Source organism: Cyanistes caeruleus, chromosome 1 (assembly GCF_971803275.1).
Source record: "Cyanistes caeruleus chromosome 1, bCyaCae1.hap1.1, whole genome shotgun sequence".
Classification (NCBI taxonomy): domain Eukaryota; kingdom Metazoa; phylum Chordata; class Aves; order Passeriformes; family Paridae; genus Cyanistes; species Cyanistes caeruleus.
The window spans coordinates 113,535,030-113,557,488 of NC_141701.1; the positions used below are offsets into that span (position 1 = coordinate 113,535,030).

General features: G+C 40.0%; 1 protein-coding gene across 6 annotated transcripts in view; it reads right to left on the bottom strand.

The window, feature by feature from the left end:
* Positions 1-4,451: 4,451 nt before the first annotated feature.
* The window catches only part of LRRC3B (leucine rich repeat containing 3B), a 45,055-nt gene continuing 27,047 nt past the window's right edge, over positions 4,452-22,459 (bottom strand). For 3 of the 6 annotated variants that reach the window (XM_086851096.1, XM_086851105.1, XM_086851111.1), the window contains one exon: positions 4,452-5,714. In XM_086851096.1, coding sequence (XP_086707222.1) covers positions 4,770-5,549 — 780 coding nt within the window. In that variant the 5' untranslated portion in view covers positions 5,550-5,714 and the 3' untranslated portion in view covers positions 4,452-4,769. Of the gene's footprint in view, positions 5,715-10,025; positions 10,143-11,419; positions 11,588-22,459 lie in introns of those variants that run through there. The other 3 variants (XM_086851088.1, XM_023919259.2, XM_023919258.2) reach the window with 3 other exon arrangements.

Here is a 22,459-nt window from a genome sequence, read left to right on the forward strand (position 1 = left end):
ACAGCAGCATCTCTGAGAGTATGAGAAGCACAAACCTGTGAGCCTTTCCTGGGATGAGCAGGGATTTCCTTGTTGAGAATTGTATCTATATAATGTTAGTATTGTTAACTGCTAACAACCCTGACTTCCAAGAATTTGTGGAGTCCTACATTTGATATGTTTTCTTCTCTGAGGTAACCTGTACTTCATTTAAATGCATTCTCTCTACAAAAATGTTTTAAACCCCCGCCCTGCATCCATTGCTGGATATCGTCTAACCAGACTCCTGTTCTCTGTTGCAAGAAACAGAGATCAGAGCTTCTGAATTTCCCTTTTGTTTACTACTCCAGCTATTACAATGAGTTCTAATGGTATCTCACCTCCATGACTGGGGATGTTAGATGACTTTTCCTATGGAAACAACTTCATATCCTTGATTATCCTATTATCTTTCTCTACATATTCAGTATTTCAGAAGTAAGTTCATTTTTCTTGAAGACAAGGAGAACCTGAACTGAAATGCAATGCTCCAGATGTGTGCTCATGAAAGATTTTATTCAGTGGTTTATCATGCCATTCCACCATGCTGTTTGATTATTTCCCTCCTAATAATTTCTGGTGTTTGTCATTGAAGAGCTTCACACTGTGCCTCCAAGATGTTTTTTCCATTTGATTACAGCCAATTTAGAGAATATCCTCATGTTCAGATGTGCCATCTGCAGTACTTTGCAATTATTCACACCAAATCCAACCTTCTTTATATCATCATCTGCCAACTTAGAAATGTGAGAACCTTCTGTATGTCTTCACAGTTAGCTGTAGGCTGGACTGCCCTCCATAACTGTTTATAACCCACAAATGTTATCGGTTCACTATCAACTCCTTTCTCCACATCACCCAGGAACACACCGTGCAGCATTGTTCCCATTCGGATTCCTGTCAGACACCTCAGAAATTTCAGTAATCCTTCTCCTTCAAGTCAACAGATGATTTCTTCTTATTTTTGTTTCTTTTAACCAGTAACTAATTGATAGGTGAGTTTTTTCCCTTCTCAAATGCTAGCCTGGTTTCTTTCAAAACCTTTGCCCTATCTATTCATTAATACCCATTAACTCCTGGCTCTTGCTAAAAGTGGACTCCTCTTTATAACTTGCTTAGGAAAAAAATGTTTCCATTTATTTTGCCAATACTATGGCTTTACGTGTAACCTCACCAGAATTTATAACCTCCCGTATGTTCCTCCTTTGGATTTCCTTCCTAAAGTTTAAAGATTGCTTTTAAAACAGATCTCATTTATTCTTGTTTAGCTTGTTTACCCTGCTTAGCTCTTTTTCCAGGTGTGAAAGTAGAGTGACATCCTTTTAAAAATTGATTTAGATTCACTCCAAGATGCCACTGCACATCTAAACATGCTGCAAGACTCCATGACACCTTTAAGTGTTTAAGCCTCCAGCTGTTCCTTTTACTTTCCTTTTTTTACTTTCTAATGCTTATGATTTTCCCCTTTCAAGATGAAAAGAAATGTGGTAGATTTTCTGCCCAGCCTCTATTTGGTAAACAAAAATTCTATTATCTTCTTTTCTTCCTAGGAAGACCAGAACATGGATCACCATATTTTTTGTTCATACTCAACCCCTAAAGTTTATGGCAATTTCAGTGCAAAATCTTGCTACCAAAGACTTAGGAATATAATGTACATTGACAGTGAAAATATTTGTACCTAATAATGAACCAAACTGAGAATAAAAGAAACACATAAAGCCTGAGCCTTAATACACACAGACCAAATGCACTGCCACAGATCTAACCCACAGAACGTAACACTAGAAAATTAGCAGAGAAAAATCACCATTAGTTTTAAGAAAAAAAATAATGTTGAGTTATCCTTTACCATTTAGAAACAAAAATATGGATGTTTTCTGTAAGAAAATCAGGGTAGAGAAATTAATCACATTTAAGCTATTAAACCCTAGCTCTACGTTTCATGAAGCATCTTAATAGAAAAAATATAAAAAAAATCACTGTGTTATGTATTATCTTCTTATTTTCCATCATATGCTATGAGTATCCTGTGAAAAAGAAAATATCCATTTCCTCTTATCTGTATTTACATGCTAAGGTATCACAGATAAAAATACACCAAATCACCCATTTCTCAGCAAAACTGCTTTTGTAAATGAAGTAACTCCTTGAAGTGTTTAATTTTTATCAAAGGCTAAAATTTTGTGCCATTGACTTCAAAGGGAAGCACATAGGCTTTTCTAGTGTCAGTAGTTTTGGAAAGTAAGGTGTGAAGTAAAAACAAGCATCTTCTTATCCTCTTGGAACCATCCCTCCAAAGCATTTGTACAGAGTAATGCGTAACTTGGTTTAAATTTGTTTGGGTCACAATTTAAAGTAGGAAAGCCAGAAGTTCATCTGGGGAAAACTATACTAGAGCCTGTCTCATGGATCAAGTAATAAAGAAAAAAAACCCTAAAGATAACTTATTTATATTTTTCTTAGTTTTGGGAAGAGGGGATATTTTTGAAAATGCTGCTTGAAATTACATTTTTAAAACCTGCCAATTGTTTTTAAAGTGTTTTAAGACTGGCCAGAAATTCTTAAATGTTATTTGGACAAAATAATTTTGTCCAAATTTTGTGGAGAAATTCCTTCATTCAGCTGTGAATAAACAACACCAAACTCTTGATTGTTAGTACCTTCAGCTTGGACTAATCTTTTAGCTAGTTCCCCCCTGCTTTTTCCCACAGTAGCATATTAGCTGGGATCCTAAACATTGCTTTGGGAACACAGTGATAGAGATGAGACCAATTTTACTCTGAAGGAAATTTTAGAGAAATTAGGGGAATTACATCAGGAAGTAATTTTGCCCAGCCTACACAGAGACACAACATGTCCTTTTCAATAGAGTTTGTTGTATTGCCAGTACAGTGAAACATTTTATCTGCTCTCTTCAGACTTACATGTGTATTTAGTCCCACTGCTTTTGGGTCCTACAGGAGGCCACACAGAGCTTGTGGGGCTGGGGTAGACAGTCAGACAGAGTTTGGAAAGTATAAAATGCTAACTAAGGAGGATGTGTAATCAACAAGCGCCTCTCCTTAGAAATTAAAATTTTTACTTAAGGAAGTTGGTGGCAGGGACAGAAATATCAGACAGTGGATATTTTATGGACAGACTGCATCTTTTACAAGCATTAACATTCTCTTAATTTGCCAAAAACTGCTCATGAAGATATGCAAACAGCTAACTAGGTCACAAGGACTCACCCTACAAAGATGACAAAAAAGTGCAAAGATGACATAAAAAGTTGACTCTATGTCCATTTAAAATATTTTTTTCTTTTTTTTTCCTGTTCTCTCACTTGCTTTGAAACAAATTTTAGCTATTATTTTAACAGTGCTCTGAATAATCTAAGATAAACAAGCTTCTGCCCTCGTAACAGAACCGTAACAGAAATAATGGATAAACTAATGGGAGAGATTACTCTGGCAGGGTTTTAAGCTGACTTTTAACACTTATTCTTGCAAAGCAGTGTTTTATATATTTTTTAATCCACGCTTCTGTAATACATATTCCATTCTGGATCTACAGGGATCCAGAGACAAGCATCATTTTATTATGCTAATAAAGGACAAGAAGAATACATCCTTGTGGATTTGATCCCTTTGAAAATTTTATCTATGAAAAGAGAAAAACACTGTGTTTTTAAAGACAGCAGAGATTTAAAATATTCATTTCATATGCAAGGCTGAGTTTAACTGCATGTGGACTTTTTATTTTCCCAAACATTTATCCACAAAATCATATAAAAAAATACATATATCCTAACACACAATAGAATATGCCTAGCCTATATATTCATTTATTTCCTTCAGTTTTTTAAAAGGCTGCTCACTAAATAATAGAAGTCACATTTACTTATGAACGAATATACAGCTTAAACCCACCACTTTTTTTTTTTTTTTTTTAAATTATCACTAGTGGTATTCTAGTTTGACCAGCATACTAAGCTTGCTGTTGCCTTCTCCTGTACTCCCCAGGGCTGAGGTCACCTGCCTGAAGCTCATACAAGGCAGTAAGTGGGTGTAAGATGAAAACTACCACATGCCCCTGGCTTACCTCTCTTCGACATCCTGAGGTGAAGCTCCTCCAGGTCGCCTGCTCCCCAGCACAAAATGCCCTCCAAGAGGTTAAGAAAGCATCAGTCCCTTACACTCAGAGCCAGGGCACTCTGCTCTGCCCACACCGTGCCACTTTCCCCCTGTGGCAGGCAGCCCACAAAACGGGCTGCCATCCACCAGCTGCTCACCTTGCATCCGTGGGTGAGACGTGCCCTTTGGGGACTCTCCAGTCCTGGACCCCTCACAGCCCACTTCATCAGTGCTCCTCTCTTCTATCTTACGAGTATTGAACCAGCCAAGAGCGCTCAGGCACTGGACAGGTTTCTGATCAATAAATTACTCTGCTTTACATGGTTCAAATTTAAGCTTTTATTTGGTTTTTAAATTAAAAAAATAAATTTCGTTATTAAATAGTGGAATGGGTCTAAACTAATGTTTACATATTAGTTCACTTGCTTTAGGATACCACCAGAGAAATAATTGAAGTTTACCACCCAGACAAAACTTTCTGTTAGAAAGCTCAACAGTGGCGTTATTCAGTTAAACAGGAAAAAAAAGCCCCAAAAGTCTTAATGTTTACAATGAACGTTAGAAGTAAACCTCTGGTTTCAGCATCATCCAGCTCTAGCTTCCATCACAAAGGCAGTCATTGTATTCAGAATACTATACCACAGTGCTAATGTCATCGGCTTCATCTGGTTTCTTTTGCCTGCTTGGCAGGGATTTCAAGTACTCAAGGTGCCTCCTTGCGTCCTCCTGGTTCTGTCGGACGTAATAAACCACGTAGGAGATCACCATGGTGAACCAGCCAAACATGGTGACCAGCATGGCGTAGTCAGTAGTCTTTTTAGGGAGGTTGCAGAGGTCGGCATCGTTGGCAGCGTTGAGGAAGGGTCTCCCGGCGTGCTCGTCCAGCACAGATGTCTTGCAGATGACGTTGTTGGCCGTCTCGTGGTTGGAGGCCATGCTCCGCAGCACCTGCTGCAGCGTGCAGTCACAGTGCCAGGGGTTGTTGGCAATTCTAGCCCTGGCCTTCAGGTTGTTGAAAGCGTTTTTGTGCACGCTTTTAATCCGGTTGTCGGACAAATCCAGAGTCTGCAAGGTTTCTGCCACCCCTTTGAAGGCATGTTCATCTATAAACTCAATCCCGTTTTTTGATAAATTGAGGACTCTCAATTGGTGCAAGTCCTTAAAAATTTCGTTGGGGATAGATGTTATCTGATTGGAGTCCAAATAAAGTAAGACTGTTTCTGGAGGAAGATCTCTGGGTATTTCCTTGAGGTTTGCATTGCTACAGCTGACATTCAGACCTCCAGAGTGGGAACAGAGGCAGCCTTTTGGGCACATACTGGCAGAATGAAAGCACAGTATCATGAGGACAAAACTTTGTAAGAGCAGACACATGGAGAGGGAACGAGTTAACCACAGGTCTACCAAATGCATGCTGGGCTGTCAGCATAATCACATGACCATTTCTCATTCAGCCAACAGGGTGGGAAAAGGATTGGCAAAGCTGAAACGTGGCTTCATTTTCTTCGGCAGGACTAATAAAAACTGGTTAGTAACACGTGGGCTTCCTCATGGTCAATACGCTTCTTAGAAGCATGCCTACAGAGAAGAAGGAAAAAAAGTTCTTTATACCATAAATTCCAATTCTAACTATCTTTTCAATAAAAAAATAGAAATAAAAAGATGTTAAAGTGAAATGCCACTCTAAATAAATGATCTATTATCTTAGGTAACTCCTATTAGCATTAATCTGAGTTTAGTGCATAAATCCCCGGGACATTTTTAAGAGGACAGACTACACTTACTACAAATTGCATGAGTTTGGTCTTTAATACTTACTAGAGAAGGCATTGGTTTGTTTTTATCACAGATTCTTCTAAAACACCTATAAAACTAAATTGCATTTTCCCTTGCTGAAGTAGAAGATGCACTGACAGAAGCTAAGACTTGTATCTCCAGCAACAGTGACAGGTCAAGCAAGGAATTTGTGGTGGTTAATGTGAACTTATCTCAAAATAATTTATGCTATTTTAAGTCCAAATCAAAGTATGTCAGCAAGGAAATATTTTTACTATATCAAAGAACAAAAATCAGGTAAAGCAAATGCTGTTGCAAGACACCACCATCACCCACCATCTCCTTGTTCTTCTCCCCCTCCTTCTCTTTTGCTTTAGAATGCTGGATTTCTGGTACCTCCCAGCATTTTGTGAGACCCACAGACATAATTTCTGCTTCCATTTTTTTTGGAAAATTTTCTTTTCATGTAAAAAAAAGAAATGTAACAATTGCCAAAAACTCATATACCCCACCTTCCAAAACAAATAAAACTCACAAAACCTATATACAAGCCAAACATTAAAATATCTTATTCACGGCATGTAATTTCCTAATAGGACATATGAAAAATACTGCTTTTGCTTCTTCCCCCTCAAGCTGGCTTTAAAATAGCAAACATCCAGAAGCTTTTCCATTTTCCCCTTTAATTGGAACACAAATACAGAAGTCTGAAATGCTGACCTATATGGTTTCAAAGACAACCCTTCCCCCCCACCACCCCTATTATGGTAAACTATGAATTTCTAACAACAGGTCCATTTGTTTTCATGTACATGCTCTCTGTCTTTGTAGCAGCTCGGATATGTGTAGCCTTCAGGTTGTATTTACATATAAATGAATTATGCTTTTTTCCAAATCCACACTGTAGCCCACTGAACAAGAAAATCCCTGCATGGAGGATATGTGTGATTTTACATGAAAAAGAAGAAATTGCATTGCAATCACTTTCTTGCTTGCAGAACTGACATACCAACTGCAGTTGCTGACACATCGCAGTAATACAGATCAGATGTGTTAAGCATAATTTCACTATTTTCAATAATTCCAAACTCATAACTCAAGTTCTATTTAACCCTTTTTGCTGAGGCTCAGTATGCCGGTAACCCCACAGGAAAAGAAAAAAACAAACCAACACCAAACAATCTTAACAGCATGTACATTACTTGTGATTATTCCACAGCTTGGGAATGGCAAAAGCTCAGCACACTCTCACTGCAACTACTGGAGAGAGTAGTGTATCACCACTGATCTTCAATTTACCTATTGTTCAAACCAGTGATTGCCTAAGAACCTAAACAGAAAGGTTACACTTGGATTCCATAGAACTTCTGCTCTAAAATTAAAAAGAAATCTAATTGCTAGCAATGAGAAATTGTGAAGTTAACCCTGGAAACATGAGACTGTTCAGAAGGGAACTAAGCAGAGCATGAAAATCTCCCTTTGAGGAGAGAGAGGTGAGGTAGCACCTCCTGAGTCAATGAAATCCTTTATGACCTCTGTGGAAAAAAACAGGATTTACATGAAAGAAACCTATTGCGGTGGGTGCATCCTTCCCTTTTCTCCCTTTGGCTCTTTGGTCACTGCAGTGCCTGCTCTTCAGACCAGACAGAAATCTGTTACTGAAGGAGATAAGCTCCAGAAGTTGTTTTTTCCCAGCCTGCCCAAAAGCGCTAAGTACTCGCTAAAATGTGCAGCCCATTCGGAGGCCAAGCTGGAGCTGGCAGCTGCTCCCCCTGGCACTCGGAGCTGGCAATCTGCTGCTCCCTCCAGCAGCCCTGGGTGTTGTGGCAGGACAGCCTGTCCCCTGGAAAAACAGCCACCTATTTCCTTTTCCCTTCATGTTCACATATCTCAGTACTGTGCTGCTGCACCAGAAGAGTAGATGAGTGGTCCAGCTCATCACCACAGCATCATCTCATCACCTACTGCTTGTACACAGTGAGTTCCCACCACTGGCACTGGAGTCCCACTGCAAGAAGAGACCGGGGGGAAGAGCAAAGACCTGAAGTTGTTTCAGGTGCTTCATTTTATAGAAGCAGAAAAATTTCATTTTAAAGAAGCACACTCTGTTCTCATCAGAGTGTGACAAATAAATATCGAATTTGCTTCATTACAGGATAAAAAAATCCAGTCAGCCTGGAAATACAGCGTGGACTCTGCTGAGTCCTCCACAGTACTGTTACACCACCGAAGAGCACGTATGGAAGAGGCCCCAAGCACCAAAGACAATGTAGAACATCCTCATCGCTCTGAAGACAAATGAAACTACCTAATGGATTAAGGTGTTTAGAGTGGAAAAAGTAGAGTCATTACAGACTAAGCAGGATAGTGTTTAATGAAGCAGTGCCTCTTCTAAAGGCCTAACTAAGTAAATGAATATAGAGAGGAAAAAACTCACAGTGTTTTATGTTGTTAGATAGAGCAAATACAAGTTAAAACCTGCAATTAACAACCCAGTCAACAAAATTTGTCTGAATAAGAACAAAGCTCAGCAAATTCCCAGTAAATTAACCAGAAGAAACACAATGGGACCGAGCATCAGTCATGGCAAACAGAGCTTTGTTTGCTTCAGAATATCCGATCTAAGGAATCTCTGAGGTTTAGGTTTCCACAATAAATGTAGAGCAAGAACTTTCTTTACTTCTAGTGACTGCAAGAAAAGAAAAGAAAACTAGGATTCACACATTTTTAACGCCAATAGGAAGATCTGTGGCTTCTTGAGCTATATTGAATTTCCTCTTGCTTGGAACACAATAAATAAATGTGTCAAAGCTGGAACAAACACAAGAGAGATATACCAGAAAAAACACTCATAACTACCAACAAAGGGATGAAAGACAGAGAATTAAAATAAATATATGAATTAATTATAACTCTACAAATAAAGAAAAAAAAATGTAAAAGTGAACGAAGGCACAGGGAAATGACAGCAATACCAGGAGCACTTGTAGCAGCGTGGTATAAAAAGGCTTTTTGTGCACATTTCTAAAATACAAGTACAAACACAGAATACCAAACGCCAAGTCTAATACTGCAGGGGAATAATACTACAGACAGAAGACTGCACAGAAGAGTTCTTTACAGTCTTGCAATTTAAACAGGTTTCCAAGGCTTCCTCTTCTCAAGCTCCCCCAAGACCATTCACTCAGTGCTAACATCCAGCAACGTAGGAAAATGTACAAATCCTGAAATCCTCAGGGAAAGCACATTGCTTTTAATACATAGTGTGAGATTTCTACTGAGCTTCAGGCATCAGGTACTTGCAAGTGTTTGTCTTTACTGCAAACAAGGTGCAGAAACCATTACATTAGCTCCTGAATGCAACACTACTAAATTATCTATTTGAATAATAACTTCTCCCCACAAGAAACTACTGATGTAAGGAAGGATTCGTACCTCCAACTACCAGCATGGAAAAAGGCCCCACAGACTCAACAAAGTCACACAGAAAATCCAGGACAAGATTGCCTGCAATATTACTTTATGCTGTTTTGTCTTCAGAGAAAGATATAGGAAGACAGGAAATACTATAACTATCACAAAGAACAGACAAAAAATGACACAGGCTGAGATGTTTTGTTGTTTAGGGAAATACTAAGACAACAAAAGATGCATGAAAAGACAATCAATCATATGTGTTAAAGATGCCTGACTAAGGGAAGGGGTTTTCTACTGTGAGACTTTCAGAGTCCACATGGCAGAGTCCACATGGGTCATCTCCCAAGTACTCACACATCTCCTGCCTCCATAAAGGAGAATGCAGCAGCTACCAAATTCTCACACTTGAAGGACAGCCATTGCTCTCAGAGGACTCAAAAGCAGAGACTACAACCAGCCTTGAGAGGTGTTCTGCCTATAGTATTTTGAACACACCCACACACACGACCCCCTCAGCCCCCAGGTGAAATCAGTGGAGCCACTTGTTGATGACACTCTTCCTGCAAATTTGTATCTTTCAGGTGCCAGAGAGGGATTTACTTCCTATTTGTTCAGCAGATGCCCTCTCTATGCATTGTGTATCTACATTTTAGCAGGGTTCCTTCAAAAATTACTTTCTAGCACTATAAAAATTACCTGTAAAATAGGTAAAATAGTAAAATATCTTTGTTCAAGTTGTTCCAGTAGGACGACACTTCTACTTGGAATTTCACCTGCCTTCTCAGACAGTGTCAGGTGAACTCCTATATATTTCTGTTGAGGAAAAATCAAGACCATTGTCCTTCTCCTGACAGCTCTTCATCAAGCAAGATCTCACACGATAAACACAAAACCACAACCTAATGTATTTAATATAAATGTTTTTATGGGAAGATTCCTGTTGTAAATCACAGAATGAGGGCCACAAATTAAGTCTTTAGAACAGGATCACACACGTACATGCCAACACAAGAGCCCCCAGACTCACACACAGCATCCTCACTCGTTTTGCCTGCTTGCCAAACACTGATGGGAAGAATAAGCAGCAGATCTCTGCTCTCAGTACCACACTGGCCTTCCCCAGATCACAAGCTGTAAGGACTCCTCAGTGACAAGAGACTTGAGAGACTATTTAATTTTTGTTGTTATAATTCACAAACAAGTAAAAATGGAAAAAGATCTCATCCTAAAAGCATCTTCATTCCATTAGCTGACAAACACAGGGATTGTGCAGAACACACCCTCCTAGCAATAACAACTGGCTAAATACTGCAGATATTTTGGAAGACATTCTTTTGGTCTTTCTTTGGGATACAATATCATGGAATGCCAAGGAAAAAAACCCTGAAAGTTCTGTAGTGTCAAGCTGCAGTTAAGGCACAGTCCTTAAAGTGAGAGCAGAGCTGGCAGCCACCTATAGAGCTTTATGCAGCTTCCAGGGTCAGAAGTTACAAAGGGTTTTCACTGCTGATCTCTTATGTCAAGCAACACTTCCATCTCATGCACCATCACTTGTGCAGACCCCATAAGCTAAATTATGCCTTCACTGGCATTTGAGCAACTACACCATCCCCTCTACATGCAAAAAGGGCTGCACAGCACAGACATCTCACTGTAAAGGAAATGCAGTGATAGCAACTCCATTTTCCCTATCAATAATGTAAGGTACTAGAACAATGTCTCCTCTTCAAAGCTGGACCCACTGATGAAAAAGATTGCATCTATGACCCCAGCAATGTCAGAGGGGTCGCAGCTAACTACTAACACTCAGCAACTGCACACACAGTTTGTACTTCAGACTACTGAAGGCTCCACCATTAGAAGGAAATTTCTTGTTACTGTAGCTAATGTGCTCAAAGGAGCAGGCAAGATCAAAACAGGGAGAGGGAAGAAGCCAACAGATCAACCACAGGGGGTGAGCTGTTGGCTGCATCATGACTGTACTCAATCTGTCTGGTCTGTCACTTTTCAACCACCAGAAAATCTGGAAAAAATCATGTACAACCCAGCTTCATAAGAATGTGGATCATAGGGACTGATGCACAATTCACCTGCCTAGGCTTACCACGCTTCTGAGAATAGACAGCTGTAAAGCTTGAGTGACTTTGCTACTAACTTAACCCAGAGAAGCCCCCATTTGAAAACGGATCCCAAGCAGCACTGCAGAGCTCCTTGGGATCACAGAGGCCAAAACAAACATCACAGTGTCCTCAGTTAATACTGATGGTATCCCCGAGAACAACTGCAGGTCCTTCCCATCAGAGGTGCACTGCACATGTCATAGTGCCTCCCATCCTCTTCTCCTACAGCCCATACAACTCTATACAACCTAGAGACAGCTCCTCTTTCTGTGGGCAGCTCTACTGCCTCCAAAAGAAGCTCTCAACTCACAATAAGCCCTCAAGGGATCTTGAAAAAGAGCTCAACTTTTCAAGCCTGGTCTAAGTAAAGTCCTGCCTTCAACTTTCTTGAATGCCAGCATCGGAATTTTGATACAGAATTAGAAAAGTCCAGGAAATAAGAGTCCTACAGGGCTCTTTTTTTAGACATCTTTAAAGTAAACTTGCACTTTGAATAAATATTAAAATTTTATAACTAAAAATCCATTAAATGCAGCACAGTAAAAAGATCATTATTTTAACTGACTTTCGGAAAATTACTCAGATGTTTTATAGTTTTGAAAGACCTGACATTATTGCAACTTTTTATAACTATGTTGGTTGATAGAAAAGATGCTCATTGACAAATCTAGTTTTCTATTTTCTATTAAAACCTTGCCATACTGAATATTTTTGGGTTACATAGGGTTTAGCAAATTAACCACTGAAATGGAAAATATGCCCCTTTCTAATACATTGTTTCCCATGAGTTCCACTTCCTGTAATGCCAGTCTGCTTGTTACAAAACACACACACCCCAACTTACTATTCCCCATCCATAGAGCTGTGTTTTATGACTTTGTCCTCCGCTTTTCTCCCCCATTGTCATAAAAAGCCATATACTGCTTTATCTCTAAAAATATTACCTTGCAATTAGTATTGACAAGGCAGCCATAAGATGGAGATTTTAGGCTAAAATTAACAGGTGAACAGCCTGAAAAGTGCAGTTTGCTAGAGGTCTGAGGACAGGACAATTTTACCTGAACCCAAAGAAAGAGATTTGCCACCACTACTCCCAAACAATTGCATATTTAGGAAGAGTTAAAACAGAGAAGATATTTGGAGAAAGACCTATTTATATACTTCCTACCCTTAATAAATCTTACACTACTGGTAAACACAGGCCTTCCAGTAAGCTGCACGCTGGGCTGTCCTGTGCAGCAGTTTTGAGAGCAGCTGAGCCTCTGGAGGCCAGCAGCGTCTGTGCACACTGGGGAAAAACCTCCATGAAATCCTGCCTGGCTCCACCAGCATCTGCAGGCTGAATCAGCCCACAAATTTCAAAAACACAGAATTGATGTAAAGATAAGAAATTGCAGGGTTTTATTTACATACCTATGGATACATGATAAAACTACACCATGGCAATGTGACTGAGTGGGTACTGAGCTGGAAAGCGATGATACTTGTGAGCTGGAGGTGGACAGGAGCAGCAGGAACCCAAAGGGGAATGCAGCAACCACTCCTGACCTCCGTGCTGTCTGTGCACTATAGAACAACAAATTGCATGGGTACCAAGTGAATTCTCCAAACAAACCATACAATCCTCTAGAACAATGCCACCTGTGTGCTGTCAGCACACCACAGCCAAGGGCAATCTCACCAGCTGCACAGACGGACTGCGCATCGGGCAACTCAACCCTCTCCATGGCTCCAGGACAACCTGAGGAAATTCCATTTAGCAGATGAAACAAGAACCTGGTTTGGATTCCCAGGACAACCTGTGTCTTTCACGTATCTCTCCCTGTTGCTCCTCAAACGTGGAGGCCTGGCTGCTTCACAGCTCAGCCACCTTGAAGGTAGGCAGAGTTAAGATGCTACGAAGCACTAAACCAGAGAGGTGCCACGAGCTGCTTGCAAGGTGCCAGGTCTTTTAAATTCCCAGATGAGTCTCCAGCAGTGGAAGAGTTTCAGGATTTCAGAATATAGCAAGATGAAAAATCCTAAAGCAGTACAAAGAGGAATAATAGAAGCCAACGGCAAATGAGGTGGGAAAAAAGGGGTGCAAAAAGATCACTGAGTCTATGAATAATTGAAATGTCATGATTAATCAGTGTGAGCCTGAACTTAAACTACATAATGGATTCATTATCTACTGAAACACCAAATGTACTCAAGCTATAATATTCTCCCCTAAGACAGGACTCAGAATGCCAGTCAACATTTTGTTCCCAAAAAACTTCCAGTATAGGCATCTATATATAACTGCAAACCTTTTCCAGTTGTAGAAGCAAAGAGTGTAGGTAAAGGTTTATAGATCCTGAGCTATGAATGCCCTCCCTTACCTGTCACAGAGTAATAAAATGGTTGAGAAGAGCCAAATGAACATTTTAAGCTATAATTACTTTCTGATTGTGAGATCACTGAATTTATCACTCCTTATTACAGATTAACATCTTAATTATACTGTGTGGGCAAATGAATCAGCACTTTAAGACTGATGGGTTGCGTTCACGTTAAAAAATATATTTGACTTTTTTTCCCTTTTCACATCAAGCCAGGAATTATTTCATAACTTTCAGCTGATAAATAATTGTGTGAAGCTTAGCAGATATAATAACAGATTGATGACAAAAAAATATTACCAGTCATCTCCCAACTTTCCTATGATGCTTTGCTGTTGGAAGTCTTCTGTGGCAACACATTTCTTGGAATGAGATTTGATAACTTGTTGGAAATTAAAGAAACAGCTTCTGGGGATGGTGGTAGACCTTGTTCTTTTGAGCTTTAATAAAGATTGGATCACCTGTTTTTCAGAAGGTATTCAATGCTGCCTACTTTTCCTTGTTATCTCCTGCATCCTCTTCATCTGACATAGACTACAGACAGCTCCTGTCCTTTCCCTGAGCAGTATACCCTGATGAGAAATATAAAAAGCATTTTGTACGCACATCTATGCCATTTGAAAAAGAAAAGAAAATGTTACATACACTTACAGTGCATATGTAGTGGCAACATAAAGCAAGTTAAAAATGAAAGGCACAAGATGTAAGATACATCTTTAACATAATTTATCACTATATTTGGAAGAAATTGTCTTGACAACCTATAGAAGAAATGAACAAAGGCTTAAGATAAGCCACTTACTGCTTAGCAAACACATCTGCAAAAAGATTTTTTTATCACTACGTAAGAACATGAAGAGCCACATTACAGATGCTAAAGGAAAATGCTTCAACACACACAAATGACTACTTGTGAAGAGTTCTCCAAAGCCTCATCATTTTTTTCTAGATTATTAGTGTGAATTGGGGTAAAAAACATTTTTAAGAGTTTGGGATTATATTCTACCAAGTCCCAGTCACATTTTCTGAGAAAACATCAACAACCACTGTATTTGGCAAGAAAATCCTTTCCAGTTGCAGCTGAGTCAATCCTCTACATGATCTATAGTAGAAAAAAAATATACTCTGAAAGCTTGAAATAACCTGAAGTGGAAATACTTCATCTTCCTTGGGTAAAGAGATCCAGACTGAAGTATTTTCTGAAGTCTGGTTATGAAGAGAATACCTAGGAGCCTTTAAGCAATGCTGTAGGTTTTCAAGATATCTGATATAACCCAATGGAAAAAGTTTCCATCATAAGATGTCAGCTTTACAATATTTGCAGATTTATTTTTCTCCCATATTATAAAATAACATGATCAAAGTGAAATAGACAAGTGCCCAGTGTGAGCCATACTTTTTCCAGTAGCTAATGATGGATGCTCCTTCAGCTTAATTGGGCAGAATCTATCAGATCAGAGAAAATCTTGTCTTGATCTCAAGATAATTACACTGATTACCTCAATGATTACCAGCATAATCAGTGGCAAGTCTTGCAATTTAATCTTGATAACTGCATCTGGTGACTGCAGATGGTGTCCTTGCCCAGTTGAAAATCTCATTCTATTTTTGCAAAGTGCAAATCTAACCCCTGGTAACAAAACTGTGTTATCAGAAACTGACAGGCCTTTAAGGAACCACCTTGCAAAGAAAAGCAAGATTCAGACCACCAAGAGACCTTTCTTCCACCTTTGAGAGTGTTTATTTGGTTATGTGCATTGCGATCTTTAGGCTCATCTGAGGTTCATCCAAATGCTCCTGCAACTTAGTAGAAGACAGAAGTCCTGTGTTAAAATCCAGGAAGTCAAGGCTGTTTCTCTCCCTGCACAACTTCCCAGTGACACAAACATAAAGCAATAATAAATGGCACAAAGAATTTGTGAGGAAAGAAGCCAGCAGAAGCTATTACTAAAATGAAGCAACCTGAATAACAGTAATACACAAGATGAGACTAGAAGGAAAAAGAACATACCTCCAGACCAATTACTCTGAAAAAATCTTGAAGTGGAGAAAAAACCCTCAAGATAAATTAGAAAAAGGGGACAGCAGTTAAAATATAGTACCTCCACAGTTATTAATTCAGCTCCTTGTGCTTTGAAATATGCTACCTGTATATTAACAGGACCTTAAAGAAGCATGCAGAAGTAGAGTAACTCGTTTAGAAAAATGTGAGAAAAATAAAATGTGTACCAGCATGCAAAAGAAACCAATCAAGTTTGAAAGTTCCAATTAAAAGTTCTAAACCTAAAAGTGAATGCTCAACACCACAAAACCACAAGCTTCTCCTAATGAAATTAAAATTGTGACTTATGAATATAATTCAGAAAACAGCAAAAGAGACAACAAGTATGGAATAATTATGAGATCAGTAAGAAATTAAGCAACTTTAAAAGACATTCAAGTGACCTTCCACAATCAAGTGACCCACATTGTTAGCTACAAGCCATTTGGCTTTGCCAAGAAACTGGCTGATCAGTGGTGCTGGTTTTTCTGTGCCAGTGGTTATTACACCTGCACACTGCCACTTGCACAGCTGAGAGAGCCAGGAGCACATCTACACCACCACACACACTCAAACACACTATGTACTTCCCATTTCTGCACCAAAGGTATCATAACCTACCGTATCAAACCACCCACCACAAAAATCCCCACTTCTAATATTTTAATCCATGAGCAGCTTCAAATAACTGTAATTGCTTTTTCATTAGCTTGCCAGAGAAACTTGCCTTTTTTTTTTTTTTTCTGTCCTAATAATAGGTTTTCCTCCTGTATTTAGGTATCATTATAAATCTAAAAGCTCAACATGTGGTATTCTGGAATAGTCAGACACAGGGATTTTGAACTTCCATGAAAGCAAGATGGACAGGTTCCCATCAGGACACACTTTTAGCTCTGCTGGCTGCTACTGCCATTAGAAGCTGAGGAAAAAACCCAAGTACAACTTCTGCAGCCCTGCTTCAGGTGAGGATCCTCCAAGCAAGCAAAATCTAGCAGTGTAAAGCTTCAATGCCATCTTGTGCTGGCAGCACTTCCCTAATTAAGAATTTAAGGCCAGATGGAGCCATTAGATCATCTAATCTGACCCCCTGCCTACCACATGACGTGTCATTTTACCAGTAAACCTCACACTGAGACCAAAAATTTAGGTCAGACTGAAGCATGTCTGAACTGAGAAGACTTCTGTGTGCCCAGGGCAATACCCTTTGTGCCCACTGTTCTTGCAGCATCCTGTATCAATATTCACCATAAGAGTTAAACTACTCTTATAGTGACATAAGAATATGGAGCAGACATATCTGCTCTACCAGGATCCAGACACCAAGCAAGAGCGTCTGTTTTCAAAAGAAAAGCTATATTGAAAGATAATATTCCACTGTTCATCATCAACAGCTGCATGTTACCACTTTCTCCAAATGAAAGTTAGACAAGCTGGCTATTTTTTAATCTGCTGGTGAGTTACATCAGGCCCTCAGCTGCCATTAAAGAAGCTTTCAAATTACATGTGTTACATCTAAGCAACAATCAGCATGTTTTCATTTTGAAGTGCTCTGGAGCATCCCCAAGGCTTCCCAGGCAGTCAGGTAATTTATTTATTTATTTATTTTTAACCATGAAGTACTTTTCCAAAGTCATAAAAACTTGCTGTATTAAGTTGTCTTCCGAGGACATACAATGATAGCAAGTTGTTATTACAAGTTGAGGTTGCAGGCTGAAAATACTTTAAGGGTTCTCTGACCCTTACTCAGCAAAAACCTTCAGCCTGCTCGCAGCTCATCAGCTTGGTGAGAGGCAAGTGAGCCTTCAGCATTCACAGAGCTGAAATAAGAGTTATCACCAACTGATAAAGAAAAGGGAACAGCTCTAAAGAAAAAAAAATAAATCTGCTTTTCTCAGTGGAAATAAACACCAGACTTTATCAGACATGGAATCTAGCTGTGCAAAAAAACAAAAACAAAGCACAGCTGCTTGACACTGAGTGTAGAGATTTTCCAGTCAGTGGCTTTTCCTAAGGAGAAAACAAAAGGAAGGAAGAGCCAAAAGGAAGTGTTGCAATGGCTACCTCCAAGAAGAGAACAAACCCTTGAGGTCACATTTTCACTAAGGGAAAAAAGGTCTTTATCAGCAGCACTAGAGCAAAACAGGGGCAGACTGAAACTTGGTTCAATAAAACCCCTATTTTAAAGACAAGAATGTATCAGCTCTTCGTGTGTCTCCTCTGAGGTTACACAGCCAAGTTGACTTTGGCAGACCTAGCTGATACAAAAAGCAGAAGTTGTAAAGGAAAAAAAAAATCTTGATTAGCTGGGCAATGATCCAATAAGCAAGACACTTGAGGCTGCAAGTTCACAGCTGAAGAAGCTCAGGTAGAAATAATTTATAGGAAATTAAGTTAGGTCATGATAATGAAATTTAAAGACATGTGGGACATGATTTATTTTACTATGGCTTGTTGAAAAGTGAAACCCAAGCAGAGCTAACATGAAGGCTAATTTAACTCTGGTTACAGTTGGTACTGGCACTGAGATAAACTTAACTTGACACACTTGGAATGGGAAAGAGAATATAAGAATAGGATTTTAAAAAAAAAATACTTTTTAACACCATTTTTCCACATTTCCAGAGAAAGCAGGACAAATTCGATCCTGTGAATCATGGCTGCTTGTTTCCCAATTTTAAAACATCCTGGCATACAGCCCTCAGTGGCAAGAGCAGTGGAAATAGCAAAGGTTGGGAAAGGATGGATAAGATCTGCACTGCAGAGCCCCTGCCATCAAGGAGCAGCAGCGAGGATGGAAAAACCTAGTGGGAAAAGGCCTCCTAAGAGGGGCAGTTCCCTTGCAGGTCACTGGAAAGCAGCAGCAATGGCAGGAGGGATGCTGTCATCACTGAGGGCTCTGCAAGTTACCTCAAGAGGTTATCTGGTGGCAGCCTGGGCTTTGGCTTCACTCAGCAACAGATGAGGTGCCATTATGCCCTCAGCTGTCCCTCCTGCCACCCACGTCTCCCACGCTGTGAAAAACGCCAGGTGAAGGGGAAAAAGAGTCACTATAATGGATGAATGCAGCAGCTTGCAGGAGGGGGGAGGGAGAGAGTAATGGAAAAGTGTTAATATTAAAGTAATAAAGCTTGTGGCCATTTTTCAGTCTGAAATGCACAACACCATAAAACAATGCTTAAAGGCAGTCACTTCTGTTACAAGCCACCTGCACGCTAAGGCACCCTGCTATTAGCACATAAGTTGTTTACTACCAGTCTTATTTCAGTCAGACTCCAGGAGAGCCATAAAGCTGAATTTTTTCACTCAGTGCAAGTGTCCAAGCGGCCTCAGGTTTTTCTTGGTGTGCCAAGCCCCAGTGTGTCACCTGTGATCCCTGCCCGGTCACTAACCCAAGAGGTTTAAAAGTCAAATCAAAGCAAAGGGAATCCGTGCCTGGCACATGGCACACATACACCCTTTCTTCTTGCCTGCTTCTCCTCGAGCTCCTGAAGCTACAGCTACTCCCAGTGAGATGTGTTTAGCACAACTAGGATGGTGGCTTTATCTGCCAACAGTAAGCATCCCTTGTGTCACACCTTCCCAAAATGGTCTGGGCACTGGTTGGTAAAATGAGACTTCTATTTCCTCTCCTGAAATAATTTATTTAAAAAAAACCAACAAACTAATGGAGAAGTAATGAAATATAATGGCAAAGCAAATAAATAATTGATATTCTTTTGAAATTAAAGACATTTTTATCTGCTTATTTGTCACTTGCCTCTTTTTTGTTTGCTCCTTTGGTTTGCTCTTTTGTTTGGCCCAAATAAAAGCATGTGAATTCAAAGCAACTCACCCACTTTTCTTCCTCTGTCAGAAGCAAACATTACGATTCGAGGACTCTTTATAGAGATGGCCCAGCTACAAAGCAAAGTCTTTGTCTCACTGAGAGGACTCCTAATTCAAGGACAAAAAGACAGACTAGAGGAACAGTGGTACCTACAGGAAAGTTTAAGGCTGACAGGTGAGCCTGTGGAATTGTAAGAAGAGCAAAGAAAGACAACCAGAGGTTAATTTCAGGCCTGCACATTCACCATGAAGCGAGGAAGCCAGATGTGGAAGCTTCACACGAGAGACCACGCTGTCTCACAAGCCCATGGGTGAACTCCATACAACCTGGAGCACAGCAGAACTGCCAAGCCTTAACAAGTCCTAAAAATTATACCATCTTTCTGGGAGTTACATGACAAACCATGAAACAGCCCAGCAGCAGCAGCAGCAGCAGTTCTACTGACTATCACAATAAAGATGCACTGGTATGGTAAAAAAAACACCGTTTCCCCAGTATTTACACATCTTCACAAAGAAAGTCAATAATGGAAAGCACCTTGTTATCTGTCCTCCTTTTTTGAAGGGCACCTTTACCTCTTACGTATTCAATTCCCACATCTGAATAAAAGCCAAGAGTCCAAGACATACCAAGTCCAAATAGCCTAAACAAGACTGCTATGAACTCCCAGGCTATTTACTATGAAGAACACCACAACAAAGAATAAACCAAACTGTATCACTTGAGAGCAGCATTTTCAAATCTTTTTCCTTGTGCTTCCCATCACAGGAAACATGATCTTACTTATTCTCCTTTCCTTTGCTGCCATAGATGCCACAGTGCTGCAGCAACATGCAGCCATCTTCATAAGCTGGTTCAGATCTGAGCACTCCTGCTCCCCTGACTGCTTCCCTTCTTGCTTTCAGTCTGGCCAAAGTATTCTCCAGTTCCATCCTGCCCTTCCTCACCGGACAGTGAGGATAACAGACAAGCTCAAGCACAACAAAACAAATTGCTGTAATGAAGTGGTGCCATACATCTTTCAGTGCCACTCCTTCTGGTCCAAGGACAGCTGCAAGCACGCCAAAGGGATGCTATCTGAAAATGACAAACCTCCCATCTCTTCCAGCTGCAAGGAGAGTCCATCTTTGCAATCCTACATTTAAAACTTTTGCTAGCCTGAGGAGCAGCCCAGTGCTAAACCTCAGTCAACATAGCGCTGTCAAGCCGATCCATGACAGGTGAGCAGCAGTAGGGTGCTCACAGTGGCAACAGCCATGTGTTACTGCACCACCAGGGCTCTCACAGTGCTCTGTGCTTGTGTCCCCAGAACATGAAAGGGAGACACCCACAGCTAAGGCATCAGTGTGTGCCACCAGCCACTGCAGGGCTGCACTATGGCAAGCAAGGAGACTGCAGGCTGGCAAGCCCGTGGTGCCCCAGGACATGAGCTTCAACAGCCCTGAAAAGCTACTGTGATGGGTCTGCTTTCCTTTTGTTTAATATAGTCAACCTCTCCTTTCTCCTTCCACCAAAAAGCTGTTATTTTGAAAATAAGCCCTCCAGAATTCTTCGAAGTTGCACACAGAAATACACCTTGGCAAAGATCTCTCTGCAAACAGGGAGCAGTGGGCAAGTCAACCATCAGCCCAGGAAGTGTCTTACAAGTTCATCTACAATATTAACCCACCACATCATCATTTCATATTATAAAGTTACTTTCATGGCAGTACAAAAACCACCATTAAGAATGAATGATTAACTCTCCATCAATGACTTTAACATCTGCCTTAGTAAGGCAATCATTTATTAATAAAAAAATAAATAACTAGGCTTCTCTTAGAATTAATTTTAGTAGTAAAATGAGAGAAAACAAAGACTATTTATAACATGTTAGTACATATTTTATTTAAAGTTATCCAGGTATTTCCCAGGCAAAATGGTACATCTAACCTTTACTCACTAAAATAGGACATGGCTTGAAGTTTGATGAAGAGGAAAAAAAAAATTTAATATTTTCTTCCTATACTGTGGCATTCTTAAGTATTTTCTCGTTTGTGCTGCATTTTTCATAGCATTTGTATCAATACTGCTTCTAAAATTTTATTGGATATTTTAGTGTTACTGGAACATACATGTTTTATTAAATACAAATTTTGAAAAGCTTGGAAAAACTCAAAACATGTATAAAACATTATACATTATAAAAAAATTCAATCAAAATATAAAATTTAAAACACGTTGGCATTTTTCTGTCTTTCTAAAAATACAGTACTTTTTCTTGAGCAGCTCCTCCTCCTGGAGTTTTCAGTCAGCTCTCCAAAACAGAGAAGGTGCACCTTCAGTGCACTAAAGGTTGCAGCAAGGTTGCAGCTCTTTATGAACAGGTGAACAAGGTGTCCCACTGAATGCTGCTTGGCTGGGCTCACACTCAGGAACTCAGCAATGATCTGAAGCAGCAGCTCAGATGGCTGTGGTGAGATCATGCAATGTGTCTTCAGATGAGACACCTGATGTTATGAACGCTCTCCCATGAACAGACACACACACATTGCAATTCTGACTTCACAAGATGTGATGACAACAGCAGATATGCTGAGGAAAAGAAACAACCCTTTTTTGTGTAACAGTGCCAGCAGAAAGCAGCCCAGAAGTTGGGACAGCTACTCCTGGAAATGATTACTGCAGCATTTGCAGCCTCCCACTAGTTTTGAGGCAGTGCCACAATTCCCATGCACAGCCATTCTTGCTTCCATGCAGGATGAGGAGAAACCTTGGCAGACCTCCACGTGCTGCTACAC